This window comes from Populus trichocarpa, chromosome 5 (genome assembly GCF_000002775.5).
Source record: "Populus trichocarpa isolate Nisqually-1 chromosome 5, P.trichocarpa_v4.1, whole genome shotgun sequence".
NCBI classification, from domain to species: Eukaryota; Viridiplantae; Streptophyta; class Magnoliopsida; order Malpighiales; family Salicaceae; genus Populus; species Populus trichocarpa.
This window is the reverse complement of record NC_037289.2, coordinates 543237-558754: the sequence shown is the minus strand read 5'-3', so window position 1 is coordinate 558754 and position 15518 is coordinate 543237. Positions and strand designations below refer to the sequence as shown.

The 15518-nt window shown below is 37.0% G+C and overlaps 2 protein-coding genes across 4 annotated transcripts in view; both read left to right on the top strand.

The window, feature by feature from the left end:
* Positions 1–14980, top strand: part of LOC18098518 (receptor-like protein 13) — a 78160-nt gene extending 63180 nt beyond the window's left edge. Inside the window, exon 10 of one of the 3 annotated variants that reach the window (XM_052453114.1) lies at positions 13140–14980. In XM_052453114.1, coding sequence (XP_052309074.1) covers positions 13140–14326 — 1187 coding nt within the window. In that variant the 3' untranslated portion in view covers positions 14327–14980. Of the gene's footprint in view, positions 1–12104 lie in introns of all 3 variants that reach the window. The other 2 variants (XM_052453113.1, XM_052453112.1) reach the window with 2 other exon arrangements.
* On the top strand, positions 5078–6199 carry LOC127905349 (uncharacterized). The gene is made up of 2 exons (XM_052453120.1): positions 5078–5470; positions 5676–6199. The coding sequence occupies exons 1-2, from the start codon at positions 5120–5122 to the stop codon at positions 6063–6065; spliced, it is 741 nt and encodes a 246-aa protein (XP_052309080.1). The 5' UTR covers positions 5078–5119; the 3' UTR covers positions 6066–6199.
* Positions 14981–15518: the final 538 nt, after the last annotated feature.

The following is a 15518-nucleotide window of genomic DNA, read 5'->3' as shown; positions in this document are numbered from 1 at the left end:
GAGATCATCCAGAAGAACTCACTGCCGCAAAAAGCAGCTTGATCGGAGACGGAGGTAGCCCACACGCGCCGCCTGAAGATTCTGCACTGTTTGACCACGCGCAGCCACGCGCCCAGAGGTAGACGACGACTGAGCCACACGCGCGCCATATTTGAGCCGTTAAGCCGAGCCGAGCCGAGCCTCAAGCCAAGCCTCCAGCCGAGCCGAAGCATATTCCCGAGAATATTCCCTTGTAAGCCGAGCCGCTAAGCCGAGCCACTATTAGCCGCAGCCGAGCCGATAGAATATTCCGCAGAATATTCCGGTTCAACCCAGCGAACCGCCCGACGCCCAGAATCGATATTTTGACCGGTTCACCCATTTGCAGACCTGATTTCTACAAAGTCAGACCGGTTCCCTACTATTTGGACCATTCCGGATCGATCTACAGTGTCCGTTTTGCCAAATTCAACTCCCAGAAGGAGATATAGTCATTAAAAGAGCAAAATGACTACAGAAAGTACACAAACACTCATCCCGAAGCTGACCAAAGACAACTATGATAGTTGGTGCATCAGATTAAAGGCATTCCTTGGTTCACAAGAGTGTTTGGAGATTGTACACTATGGTTATGATGAACCAGAGTCCAAAGAAGAAGAAGATGCTTTACAAGAGGCACAGAAGCAAGCCCTGAAAGTCAACAGAAAGAAGGACAACAAAGCAAAGACCATCATCTACCAAGGTCTTGATGAAGATACATTCGAGATCATAGCTTCCGCTGAAACATCACATGATATATGGGAGGCTCTCCAACAAAAATACAAAGGTGCTGACAGAATCAAGAAGATTCGTCTTCAATCTTTGCGAGGTGAATTTGAGTTATTGCAAATGAAGTCCTCAGAATCTATTTCTGATTATCACACAAGGATTATGGTGATAGTCAATCAGATGAGGAGAAATGGAGAAGCCATCGTCGATTCTCGAATTACTGAGAAAATTTTGAGATCCCTAGATCCAAAATTTGATTTTGTTGTTGTCGCTATTGAAGAGTCCAAGGAAGTGGACAAGTTGACAGTTGATGAGCTTATGAGTTCTTTGCAAGCTCATGAGCAGAAGATTGTAAAGCGAAATGGAGATAAGGCAATTGAGCATGCCTTACAAGCAAAGTTGTCGCTCAAAGAGAGATATGAGCAAGGGGAGACTTCAACAAGTGGATATACCACTCAAGCAGGAAGTCAACAATCCAGAGGAGGATTCCAGAGATTCCAAGGAAGAGGTTCCTGGAATACAAGCTTTAGAGGAAGAGGTGGTAGAAACACTACCAGAGGAGGTAGAGGACAGCAAGCATTCACTCCTAGAGGAAGAGGAGGCGGTTACAATAACCGTGACAAGAGGAATATCCAATGTTATAGTTGCAATCAATTTGGGCACTATAGCACTGAATGCAGAAGGAAAGCTCCGTTGGAGATACGTGAGCAAGCCAACTATGCAGAGAAGGATGACATAGAAGCTGCATTTCTTGTCCAACAAGAACTTGGCGAGAAACAGGAAAATATATGGTATCTAGATACTGGAGCCAGCAATCACATGTGCGGCTACCGAGAGTTATTTAGTGATCTAGATGAGACCAAGCAAGGTCTAGTTACTTTTGGAGATACCACAAAGGTTCCATTCAAAGGTAAAGGCAGCATCCCAATCAAGTTGAAGAACGGCGATTCCAGCTACATCGCCAATGTTTATTATGTCCCAGCCATAAAGCAGAACCTGATCAGCTTAGGTCAACTTTTGGAGAGAGGATATACTTTTTACTCGAAGAATTGTCATCTGACAATTAGAGACAACAATTGGAGATTAATGGCCTATGTGAAAATGTCCAAGAATAGGATGTTTCCTTTGAACATCCAGTATGATGCAGCAAGGTGTTTGAGTGCCATCACCAACAGTGAAGAATGGCTCTGGCACCTGAGGCTTGGACATCTGAATTTCACGAGCTTGAAGATGCTAGCAAGCAAGAAGATGGTCAAAGGTTTGCCTCACATTGATCATCCAGATGAAGTCTGTGAAAGTTGTGTCCTCAGCAAACATCACAGATCCAGTTTTGCCAAAGAAGTCAACTGGAAAGCAAAGAGGCCACTGGAGTTAGTACACACAGATGTGTGTGGCCCAATAACGCCTATGTCGACTGGACAAAATAGGTACTTCCTCACTTTTATTGATGATTTTAGTAGAAAGACGTGGATATACTTTCTGAAGAGGAAGTCAGAAGTATTCAATTGTTTTAAAGATTTTAAAGCAATTGTGGAGAAGCAAAGTGGCTACATGATCAGAACAGTGAGATCTGATCAAGGTGGAGAATATACAGCAAACGACTTTGAAGCCTATTGTACACAACAAGGCATCAGACATCAGACAACACCAGCTTATACACCACAGCTGAATGGTGTAGCTGAAAGGAAGAATCGCACGATTCTTGACATGGCAAGAAGTCTGCTCAAAGCAAAGAAGTTGCCCAAGCAATACTGGGCTGAAGCTGTATCATGTGCAGTGTATCTACTGAATCGCTGCCCAACCAGAAGTTTGCAAGGAGTCATTCCAGAAGAAGCATGGAGTGGTCACAAACCAAGTGTTACTCATCTACGAGTCTTTGGTTGTGTGGCATATGCAAAGATCCCAGATGCAAGAAGGAGAAAGCTCGATGATAAAAGCGAGAGATGCATCTTTGTGGGATATGGTGAGAGAAGGATGGGATACAAGCTGTATAATCCCATCACGAAGAAGGTGATTATGAGTAGAGATGTTATCTTTGAAGAAGATAAATCTTGGGAATGGAATGATGATCAAGAAGTAGTCAAATGGATCAATATGGATTTGATCCTTGAAGGTGAAGAAGTACCAACAGTACTTGTCGAAGAACCGATTGTACCAGCAGCTGAACCACAAAGTCCGGTACACAGATTCCCTGTATTCAACAGGAGGAACACACCAGGAGCATCATCATCAACACCACCATCAGCATCCTCATCAGAAGAACCAAGAAGGATGAGAAATCTTGAAGAGCTGTACGATGCCACTCAAGTAATGGAAGATACAAATTTGTTTTGTTTCTTTGCAGATAGTGACCCATTAAGCTTCAATGAAGCTGTCACAGAAGAGAAATGGATTAAAGCAATGGATGAAGAAATACATGCCATTGAGAAGAATGATACCTGGAAGCTGACTTATCTACCAGAAAACAAGAAAGCAATAGGTGTCAAATGGGTTTACAAGACAAAGAAAAATGCAAAAGGAGAAGTGCAAAGATACAAAGCCAGATTAGTGGCTAAAGGCTACAAACAGAGAGAAGGCATTGACTATGGAGAAGTATTTGCTCCAGTAGCCCGGCTAGAGACAATCAGACTGATGATCTCACTAGCTGCACAACATAGATGGAAGATCTATCAACTCGATGTGAAGTCAGCATTTCTGAATGGCTTCCTAGAAGAAGAGATCTATGTTGAACAACCACTTGGATACATTGAAGCTGAAAATAAAGGCAAAGTATACAAGTTGAAGAAAGCTCTCTACGGTTTGAAGCAAGCTCCGCGTGCTTGGAATACCAGAATTGACATGTATTTTCAAGATAATGGATTTGAGAAATGTCCATATGAACACGCCATATATGTGAAGAAAGGAGCAAATGGCAGCATCTTATTTGCGTGCCTGTATGTTGATGATTTGATATTCACCGGCAACAACCCTACCATGTTTGACGACTTCAAACAAAACATGGTACATGAGTTTGAGATGACTGACATTGGTCTAATGTCACATTTTCTTGGCTTGGAAGTAACGCAGAAAGAAGAAGGGATTTTTGTATCCCAAAGCGGTTACGCCAAAGATATTCTTGAAAGGTTCAAGATGGAAAGCTGCAATCCGGTATCAACTCCAGTTGAGAATGGAGTGGAATTGAGGAAGAGTAAGGTTGGAAATGTTGATCCAACTTACTTCAAAAGCTTAGTAGGAAGCTTAAGGTACTTGACATGTACCAGACCGGATATACTCTACGGAGTCGGACTCGTCAGCAGATACATGGAGACGCCAGACCAGTCTCATTTGAATGCAGCCAAGAGAATTCTTCGCTACATCAAAGGCACAATGAATGAAGGTATGCTTTATACCTCAAGTAAAGACTTTAATCTTGTAGGCTACTCGGATAGTGATTGGGGTAGAGATTTGGATGAAAGGAAAAGCACAACAGGGTTTGTCTTTTTCATGGGAGACACATCTTTCACATGGTCATCCAAGAAGCAATCGATTGTAACATTATCAAGCTGTGAAGCTGAGTATGTTGCTGCCAACTCAGCCGTATGCCACTCAATATGGTTAAGGAATATGCTGAAGTTTTTGGGATTTCCTCAAGAAAATCCTACGGGGATTTATATTGACAATCGATCAGCAATCGCATTGGCAAAGAACCCAGTGTATCATGAGAGGAGCAAACACATTGATACACGTCATCACTTTATCCGGGAACATGTGAAGAATGAAGAAGTCCAACTGATATCTTGCAACACAAATGATCAAGTTGCTGACATCTTCACAAAGCCATTAAAAGGAGAAGTATTTATCCGATTAAAGTTCATGCTTGGCATGACATCCCTCGATTGAGTTTAAAGGGGAGATTTGTTGAATATTAAACTCAATCTAGATGGTCAAGGAAGGCAACCACCAGCTGCCACCGACCAGCCGCCAGCCACCAGCTGCATGCCGCCTTCACACCACCGTCCACAGCCGCCTTCACACTTGAAGGTTGAATTATCTTGTTTTGAATTCGTGTATAAATAACAAGCTAAGCTTATGTTATTCTGAGTGGAGAGAATAGAGAGAAACACTAGAGAGAAAGAGAGAGGGCGTGTATTGTATTAAACTTTTGTGTTAATTAATTGTAAGCTATTTGTTTCTTGAAATAAAACAGTGTGTTTTATCCCCTCCGAGTGTTTCAAAGCCACCACCAGTGGTTTCTCCCACCAACACTTTTGAGCATGGTTTTCGCAATTACAATCTGTTGAGAGTATTGAATTTAGATCGAGCTCCCCTTTCCAGCTTCCTACCTGAATTGATTGAACTGATTAATTTGAGATACTTAAGTTTGAGATGGACCATGATAAGGGAGCTTCCAGAGTCCATAAGGAAGCTCAAGTACTTGGAAATACTTGATTTGAAAGGGAGTCCTGTGTCTTCTTTGCCTGCTGGGATCACTCAATTGACATGTCTTTGCCAGCTCCGTAACTATCGACACAGTTTCCAGTCATCATCGTTCTTCCCTGACACTCATGGAATGAGAGTTCCATCAAGAATAGGAAGATTGACTAACCTGCAGACATTGGGAAGCGTTGAAGTGAATGAAGATTATGAGTTAGTCAGGGAGTTGGGAAAGCTAACTCAGTTGAGAAGGCTGGGCATTTTAGCTAAGAGAAGAGCAGGGAATGGATCTCTGTTATACTTTGGACAGGTTGAAACACCTTACTGCTTTTTATCTTGTTTCACTAAACAACACTGAATTCTTACAATTTGACTCTCTTTCATCTCCTCCAAAATATCTCCAACGACTAAATCTCATAGGTAGTCTTCCAGCTTTACCAGGATGGATAGCTTCACTCCAGTATATTTCCAAGCTAGTGCTTCAATAGTCTAATTTGAAATGTGATCCTCTCAAGGCCCTCCAGAAATTGCCTAGTTTGGTGGTGCTTGAACTCTGTCAAGCTTATGCAGGGGAAGAACCGTGTTGTGATCCTAGTGGATTTTCAAAGCTGAAGAGGCTAGGTCTCCATGAACTGGAGAGATTGCGGCGCATCAGAATAGCAAAGGGATCAGTGCCTGGGTTAGAGAGGCTAGACATCACAGCATGCACGGTGCTAGAAACTGTGCCGGATGGGATTGAAAACCTGAAAAATATAGGAGACCTGGTTCTGTGGTATATGCCTTCAACATTCATCAAGACAATAGAGAGGAACCGCGGTGAAGATTTCTGGAGAGTTCAACATATCACAACAATCACCCGTATCTACGAGAGCCAGGGGAGACGGGTCTCTGAAACTCTTCTGTAATTAGAGGGGTGAGCTACGGAGAGGACTACAGTTTCCGGAATATCATGATCTCTGCCAAGTTCCTCAGGTCTGTACAGACGTTTCATCATGTAATGCTGAGCCTCAGAAAACAGAAAACTGCTGCTCTTCCCTCCTCTTCTCTGCTCCTTTGTCTCTGTTTTGCTGTTGTTATCCGAGTATAAAATTAACGGATCATGTTATCGGGTTTCTCATTTCCTTATTATTTCTTAAGAATCCATTGATATAGTAAATACGCAAATAACTGTTGGCACTGTCCATCTAAAGGTATCATGAGTAAATTGAAAACCAGGAACGGAATATTAATATTTATGGATCAATGAAGTGAAAATTGAAAACCAGGAACGGAAAGTTTTTGAAAATAAACTTGACCGTATTATTTATGGATTTTCACTTTATTGAGTAAGGTAATTTTTCTTACAAATTTAAATATAATTATTTTATAATATTATTTATTTACATGTTTAATCTAACATTTTAATTTATGTTTTTATAGAATTTGGTAAGAGTTGATTGTTTGTAAGTAGTATTGATGGCTTGGTGCAATCTTGGAATATAATTATTTTGGGTAATTAATTTACTTTACCTTGTTAATTCCCCTTAACATTTTGCATACTTAATTCTTTCAATAGTTGAACTCTAATATGTTGCTAATTTGCTAGTGTTTTTTTATAGTATTATCGTTGCTGGAATTTTTGGATGCTGCCATTGCTGGAATTTTTGGATGCTGGTGTTGCTGGGTTTTTTTCTTCAAACTATGCCGGATGTTTATGATAATTTATTGCTGGTTGCTAATGTATTTGCTTGTTAATTTTTACTTTTCTAGTGCGAACAAACTTTTAATTTGAGATGTTTAAATTTGATCATGCATCTTGCATTGATTTATCATTTTGGGAAGCATATTAAAACTAAAAGTCAGTCAATTTGCATCTGATTTAATTCATGTCCAGATTTTAATCAAACATCAGGTTGCTGTGAATTAACGAACATCAGGTTGCTGTGAATTTTAATGTAAAGCTAAGCCAATTTTAAAAAAAAACAAAAAAAAATCCATATAAGAAGGGATTAGGTTTCCCGGTTTTTTCCAAAAAAACCGGATTTAACCGAACCGGACCGGTTCGGTTTGAACAGGTTTCCGGTCCGGTCCGGTTAATATTTATCAAAAATACAGAAATTTGGTTTGGTTGGTTTTTTAAGTCTAAACCGAACCGAACCGAACCGTGAACACCTCTACCAAGTGATAGTATACAAGTAGACCTATAAATAAAGGGAAAGTTATCAGCTTCAAGCCCTCGTCTGTAAAATTTTATAATTAAAAATTATTTTTGATATCGACACATCAAAATAATTTAAAAATATATAAAAAAAATTAATTTGAAGTAAAGAAAAAAATTATATAAAAAATTAATTTTTAAAAAAAATACTTTTAAAATAAAAAAATAAAAAAACCAAAAACTTGAAAGATTGGCAAGGAGTGTGTTGGTTTGCCTCATGAAATGTGTGGAAAGAATGAGAGGAGTCGATGATGTGTCCTAGTGGATAATTGCATTGCGAGAACCACAAAGATCATAATAATTATATTGATGCAGTGGATGATTGACTTGTCAGAAAATCAAATGTTCGAACAAATGACTTCCCCAGTCTACGAAGAAAAAAAGCAAAGTAGCTTACACTACAAGCTGGAGGAACACCCCGTTCCACAAGCTTGAAGAAAAACATTAACAGACTAACGAAAATAATGTAGGTATAGTTTGTAAATAAATAAAGAAAATATTTTTATTTTATATTGGAAAGAAATATTTTTTTTAATGTTTTTAAGTGTGGATTTCTATTGTGTAGTAAATTAAGCCATGATGAATAAACTTTCTTATTTAGCTTTCTAATGTTATTATATGGATATTTATAATATCAAAAGATAACATTTGGAACTTGGAACTTGAAATTTAATATAAACAGTTATACTGTTTCATGTATAGTCATACTATTTGATGAACAATCATAGTGTTTCATCAATAGTCATATTGTTTGATGAACAATCATACTGTTTCATCGTTATGTTTCAAGTCTATAAAAAACATGTTACTATACAGGAAAAAAAAAACAACAAAAAGACATATTCTTTTCTTGGTCTTATCTTCTCATTCTTTTAGAGGTTTAGAGGGTTTAGTTATATCCTGAAGGTGTTGTCTCTGTGTGAAACAAATAAACACCTTAAAGATAGTGTTTTCACGCCTCTAAGCCAACTTCATATTTGTTTCCATCCTAAATTTTCCTAACAAATAATTGTGGGACCCAAGATCAAATCAATTGCTAAAACAGTAATCATAATTTATTTTAATTTTATTAAATTTTCATGTTAAAGAGTTTATATTAAAAAATAATTTTTAATATTAAAAGTAAGCGGGGTTTTTTTTTATTTAACTTTAAATATGTCAATTAATCATGTTTTAGATAATGTTTTCATCAAATAATTCAATATTACAGAATTAAGTTTAGTTAATCAAGTAATTTAACATACAGATAAATTTAACATAAAACTTCTTCTTTTTTTTTTTGCAAGCCATTGATATTGTCTTTCGTTTTCAATTTTATTGGCCCACACGGTGTTTACGATGGTCATCTCTGCCCTAACTTTCTTCATTCAAGCACATCAATAATATTTTAATCAATGCATATTTTTCTTCTTTCGTAGTTATATAAATATATTTATAAAAATGAAAATGAATTTGTTTTGAATGGACTAATATCATTCAGATTAAGAATATTCAAACAATAATTAATATGGAAGTAAATCAGCCTAACAGATAGTTCATTGGGAATCTTGACTTCACAAGTCTACGGAGAAAAAGAAGTGCAAGTGGATGATGAAGCTATCGGCAAATCACTTCATTCCATGAAAAAAGTTGAGGAAGAAATTTTTGTATTCCACAAGATCAAATCAATTGTTCAGAACACATGACTTTCCATGTCTATATATGAAGAAAAACCAAAGTAGTCTACACAACAAGTTGGAGGAATTGACTAGTGACAGACAGTGATTGTGGAGCCCTAGACTTTATGCATCTATTGGATCCTCAAAAATAAGAAAAAAGACAACCACTCACATTGACTTGGTGCATCTAATGGAACCTAATATGTCAAAAAATAAAATAATGAATTTTCTTAATCACAAATTCACATATGGCTTTTTTTAGTATTGTTCTTTTTTTCCAAGTTTAATCACAAATCCACAGATCAGTGGGTATATTTAGTATTGTAGTTTAATCACAAATCCACGGAGTAATTTTTTTTTCATTTTTACTATGTGTCAAAGTCAATTGACTGTATGAAGAGAGCCAAAGTGTACAGTATTCACAGTCCCAAATACACATAACACTGCTTAGTTCTCGCTACTGTGCTCATTAACATTCACTATTTATTGAAAAGTTGATTTAAATTGAACCGAATTTATATGTCAAACGTAGTATAAATAGGACCTCTATGGTTGCCCGAATGCACATATGACATAACAAACAACAATATTCTACGTAGTACTTCCTAGAATTATCGAAGATGATGATGAAAAAAATGGGGGCTTGGATGTTGCTAGCATTATTGACTTTGGTTGGCGACTGGTGTGGTCGTTGTTATGGGTGTTTGGAGGAAGAGAGAATTGGTCTCTTAGAGATCAAACCTTTGATCGACCCAAACAGCATTTACATGCGAGATTGGGTGGAGTACAGTAGTAATTGTTGTGAGTGGTATGGCATCGAGTGTGATAACACTACAAGGCGAGTGATCCACCTCTCTCTTATGGATTTCCGCTTGGGGGATTGGGTTCTCAACGCATCTTTGTTTCTGCCTTTTAAGGAATTGCAAAGTCTTGATTTGAGTTATAATGGACTGGTTGGTTGCTCTGAGAATCAGGGTCGGTTCAATGCTTCTGTTCTTGTAATCATAAAGTAAATTCATATCATTGTGTGAATCTTATACTGAGATTACGCTGATGAAGTGGCTAGCTGGTGTTTAATGACAATTATCTTGCTTTGATGTGTTTCTCTTCCAGGCTTCGAAGTCCTATCATCAAAACTGAGGAAACTGGAGGTACTTGACCTAAGTCTGAACCGATTTAATAATGATAAAGGCATTTTATCATGCTTCAATGGGCTTTCCGCTCTCAAGTCTTTGGACCTATCAGACAATGAGGTGACAGGATCCGGTAGCTTCTATGGTAACCGTTTAATTATTTAGCTTTGAAACATTTTCTTTTCTCCTTCTCATATGATTTAGCTTCTATGCGTTTATTTCCTTCCAGTATGCTTAATTTTGAGAAACATCATGCAGGTCTCAAAGTCTTGTCATCAAGGTTGAAAAAGCTGGAGAACCTTTACCTAAGAAGAAATCAGTGCAACGACAGCATTTTTTCATCTCTAAGTGGGTTTTCATCCCTCAAGTATTTAAATCTGTCAGAGAATCAGCTGACAGGATCATCTACTGGTATCAATAGTAAGTTGCATTCTCTTAAGAAAATTGAGGACTTTATATCTACTTAGTAATTAATGATAGCATTAATTAATTTCATCATTTTAGTAATTAAGACTTTATATAAATTGTTTTTCTAATAAGACCGGAAGAGATCAAAATTAGGATGATTAAAAATTACTTTTTGACAATTAGGATGATTAAAGGTATTGTTACAGCTGTTATGGTCACTGTTAGTGCAGATTAATTAGGGTAGGTGGCAGATGCATGGACACGTGTTAGAAGTTGTTAAGAGTCTGTTAGAGTTAGTTAACAATATAATAAATCGTGAACTGCGTGTGGGGAAGTATATAAAATCAGTACCTAGCTTCTGACAATTTTCTTTCAGGTTTTCAAGTGCTAGCCTCAGGGTTGAAGAATTTATTGTCACTTCATCTTAGTGACAATAAATTGAACGACAGCATTTTATCATCTTTTAGTGGATTTTCAACTCTCAAATCTCTACATCTATCATACAACATGTTTACAGGATCAACTGGTCTCAATGGTAAAGTTGTAAATCATTCCTACCTTAAGATAACATTTTCTAGTAAGGTTTAATAATTACATGTGTATTAACCCTTAAGTAATTGTTTGGACGAAGCCTTAAAAAGGCTTCATATAATTAATTCCTTATCGAGTGAAATAATTTGAAACTTACATATACACCCTATTAACTTTTGTTCAATTTCTTATTTTATTTTTTAAATAAATGAAGGTGAATATTTAATTAATAAAATTTTAATATCACATTAAAAATTATTTTAATTTTAAAACTTAAGCTATGTCTTGTATATATTAACTCTAACATTATAAATTATTTAATTATTGTAAATAATTATTATTGATTGTTCTCTATATCACAGGTTTAAGGAATTTAGAAATCTTGCATCTGGAAATGATTGACTTCAAGGAAAGCATTTTGATAGAGTCATTGGGAGCGTTGCCATCCCTCAAGACCTTACAAGCAAGTTTTAGTAATTTTACACACTTTGGGAAAGGTCAGTGACAGTTTTGGTGCCTAATACAATACGATATTTTAAACACTTTGGGATTTATTTGATCTGCTCCACAGGGTTGTGGAATTCGTCTAGCCTTGAAGAAGTGTTCCTTGATTATTCTTCACTCCCAGCAAGCTTTCTTAGGAACATTGGACCCTTGTCTACTCTTAAAGTCCTATCCTTGACCGAAGTTGACTTCCATAGCACCCTACCTGCTCAAGGTAATTCATTAGCTAGATATTTGTGTTATATCTATGTTTTATTAAACTAAAAGTTTACTCCTAATGTTACGTATCGAAAAGGATAAAATCTAGAGTTTCTCAATCTCTAAAATTTCTCAGTCTTAAATTATAGAAAAAACTTTGAATTAAAAAAATTATGAATATCAATAATCTAGATAATTAATCTCTAAAAAAACTAACAAACAAAATTGTTTAAATATAATCTAAAACCAACTAAGCAATTACATAATTGATATATTCCTATTCCCTTAACATGAACATATTGATATATTCTGCAGGCTGGTGTGAACTGAAGAATCTTGAAGAGCTACTTCTCTTAGGAAACAATCTAAAGGGCTTACTCCCTCCTTGTTTGGGAAATCTATCATCTCTACAAATCTTGGATTTATCTTACAATCAATTGGAGGGAAATATTGCATTTAGTCACATTTCCCATCTTACGCAGCTTGAATACCTCTCAGTTTCAAATAACTACTTTCAAGTTCCAATATCATGTGGTTCATTTATGAACCTCTCCAACCTCAAGGTCATTGCATGCGATAACAATGAGCTAATAGCTGCACCCAGTTTTCAGCCTTCAGCTCCCAAGTTCCAGCTTCTTTTCTTTAGTGCTTCAAACTGTACTCCAAAACCACTCCAAGCTGGATTTCCAAACTTCCTGCATAGCCAATACGATTTGGTGTTGGTTGATCTATCCCACAACAAATTCGTTGGAGAACCTTTCCCATCTTGGCTGTTTGAGAATAATACAAAGTTAAATCGATTATATTTGAGAGACACCTCATTTATAGGTCCTTTGCAGCTGCCACAACATCCAACACCCAACCTTCATACAGTAGATATGTCTGGCAACAACATACATGGTCAAGTTGCAAGAAACATATGTTCGATTTTTCCACGTTTGAAGAACTTCATGATGGCTAACAACAGCCTCACAGGTTGTATTCCTCCTTGTTTTGGGAATATGAGCTCTCTCGAATACTTGGATCTTTCCAACAATCACATGTCTTGTGAACTGCTTGAGCATAATTTGCCAACAGTAGGCTCCTCGTTATGGTCCTTAAAGCTGTCCAACAACAACTTCAATGGGCGATTACCACTCTCTGTGTTCAACATGACTAACCTAGCGTACCTCTTTCTCGATGGAAACAAATTTGCAGGACAACTATCGGGTACCTTTTCTCTTGCATCATCATTTTGGTGGTTTGATATCAGTAACAATCTTTTGTCAGGCATGCTTCCAAGGGGAATTGAGAACTCTTCACTAAACCACTTTGCTCAGGCAATTGATTTGTCCAGAAATCAGTTTGAAGGTACCATTCCAATAGAATATTTCAATTCTCATGGGCTTGAATTTTTAGATCTTTCTGAAAACAATCTGTCTGGGTCTTTGCCGTTGGGCTTCCATGCATCAGATTTACACTATGTCCACCTTTACAGAAATCAATTGAGCGGTCCACTGCCATATGCTTTTTGTAATCTCTCTTCGCTGGTTATATTTGATCTCGGCGATAACAACTTAACTGGGCCCATTCCAAATTGGATTGATAGCCTTTCGGAATTGAGCATTTTTGTTCTCAAATCTAATCAATTCAATGGGATACTTCCTCATCAGTTATGCTTGTTAAGGAAATTAAGCATATTGGATCTTTCAGAAAATAATTTTTCTGGTCTGTTACCCTCATGTTTGAGCAATTTAAATTTTACGGCATCGGATGAAAAAACTTCGGTTGAGCCTGGTAGGATGTCAGGAGATGATGGAATCCAGGAAGAAATATTTGCATTGATAGGTTATTATCTTGATGACAAAATTGTGTTGCCAGTGATCGATGTAAAAATAGCTGTGGAGCTTACAGCAAAGAAAAATTTCTACTCTTACGAAGGCGGTATCCTTCGTTACATGTCTGCTTTGGATCTTTCTTGTAACAGATTCACTGGAGAAATACCGACAGAATGGGGAAACTTAAGTGGGATATATTCTCTAAATCTGTCACATAATAATCTCACTGGATTGATCCCTTCATCCTTCTTCAATCTGAAGCAGATAGAGAGCTTGGATCTTTCTCACAACAATTTGAATGGGAGAATTCCTGCACAACTCGTTGAACTGACCTTTCTAGCTGTTTTCAACGTGTCGTACAATAATTTGTCAGGAAGAACACCGGAGATGAAAAATCAATTTGGTACCTTTGATGAAAGCAGTTATAAAGGGAATCCTCTTCTTTGTGGACCTCCATTGCAAAACAGTTGCGACAAGACAGAATCACCATCAGCGAGAGTGCCTAACGATTCCAACGGAGATGGTGGCTTCATAGACATGTACAGTTTCTATGCCAGCTTTGGTGTGTGTTACATAATTGCGGTGTTGACAATTGCAGCAGTACTGTGCATAAATCCGCATTGGCGACGCAGGTGGTTTTACTTCATTGAAGAATGCATCGACACTTGCTACTGCTTTTTGGCTATAAACTTTCGCAAGTTGTACAGATTCAGAAGGTGATTGGGTCTTATCATGAGCGTGCGGGCTGCTTTCTGAATTTGTTGCAATCCTCTGTGGAGAAGAAGTCGCATTCCAAATCAATGGTTGCTCACAACATGTATAGCAATTTGCCTGTGAGAAGTGTTCTGTCGAAGTGTGGTTCTTGTTGCTTAGCCTTTCTGTTTTGACATGACTTGTGTTTGTCCTTGTGCTTGTATCCATATTTGTTTGTTTCTTTGTTATGTTTTAATTATGTGGCGTTTTGGTCTTAGATTTGGAGAATGAGCAACCAACCAATATTTCTTGGCTTCTTGTGATTACTATATCCCTAATAATATGGAATTTATTCACAAGAAATAGTTTACAGTAGCGTATTTTCTCAATTAAAATAACAATTAATAGAACCAAAAGATCATACCAGCAAGGTGAAATGTGGTTCTACAATAATTTTGTTTGCTGAAAGAACACAAGTCTAAACTTAAAACAAGGCAACGACATAATCTGCCTTCCTTGCAATAATGTGCTTGATTGCTCGTATTTAGACCTCCTCTCCTGTCCCGTTTGCCTCATCCATGTAAAAAGCAAATAAACAAACATAAAGTTCGATACTTTTAATTGAATTGAATTGCCAGTAAGTTCTTTGTCCATTTAAACAGAGGATTTAACTTTCATGTATACCCTTTTCAGAATATAATTAGCTTAATTTGTCATAATGAAAATGATCTTAACTTGAAGCTTCGGTAACTAAACTCTAAGCAGTTCCGACTTGCTTAACTACACAGTTTCTATCTAATTGCTTCACTTGACATTCTCTTAATTATATTGTTTCTTTATCAAGAAAAATGAGGACTTTATATCTATGTAATGATCAATTTAATGATAGCATTTTATCTTGTTTGACTTTAAAGACTTTATATCCATAAATTGTTTTTTTTCCAATAGGATCAAAATTAGAATGATTAAAAATTGTTTCTTAATCTTTGAAGGTTACACAACCTATTTTATAATTAACTATGCGTTCATGTATCATTCTTTTTATGTATAATTTGAGAATCATATATCAATTGAACAACAGCATTTCATCAATTCAAATTATCTTGCTTTGATGTGTTTCTCTTCCAGGCTTCGAAGTCCTATCATCAAAACTGAGGAAACTGGAGGTATTTGACCTAAGTGAGAACCCATTTAATGATGATAAAAACATTTTATCATT

Excerpts from the sequence above, each read along its gene's own strand:
- LOC127905349 (XM_052453120.1), top strand. The coding sequence starts at position 5,120 with ATGATAAGGGAGCTTCCAGAGTCCATAAGGAAGCTCAAGTACTTGGAA. Across the intron at positions 5,471-5,675 it reads CTCTGTTATACTTTGGACAG|GCCCTCCAGAAATTGCCTAG; the intron begins GTTGAAACACCT and ends GATCCTCTCAAG.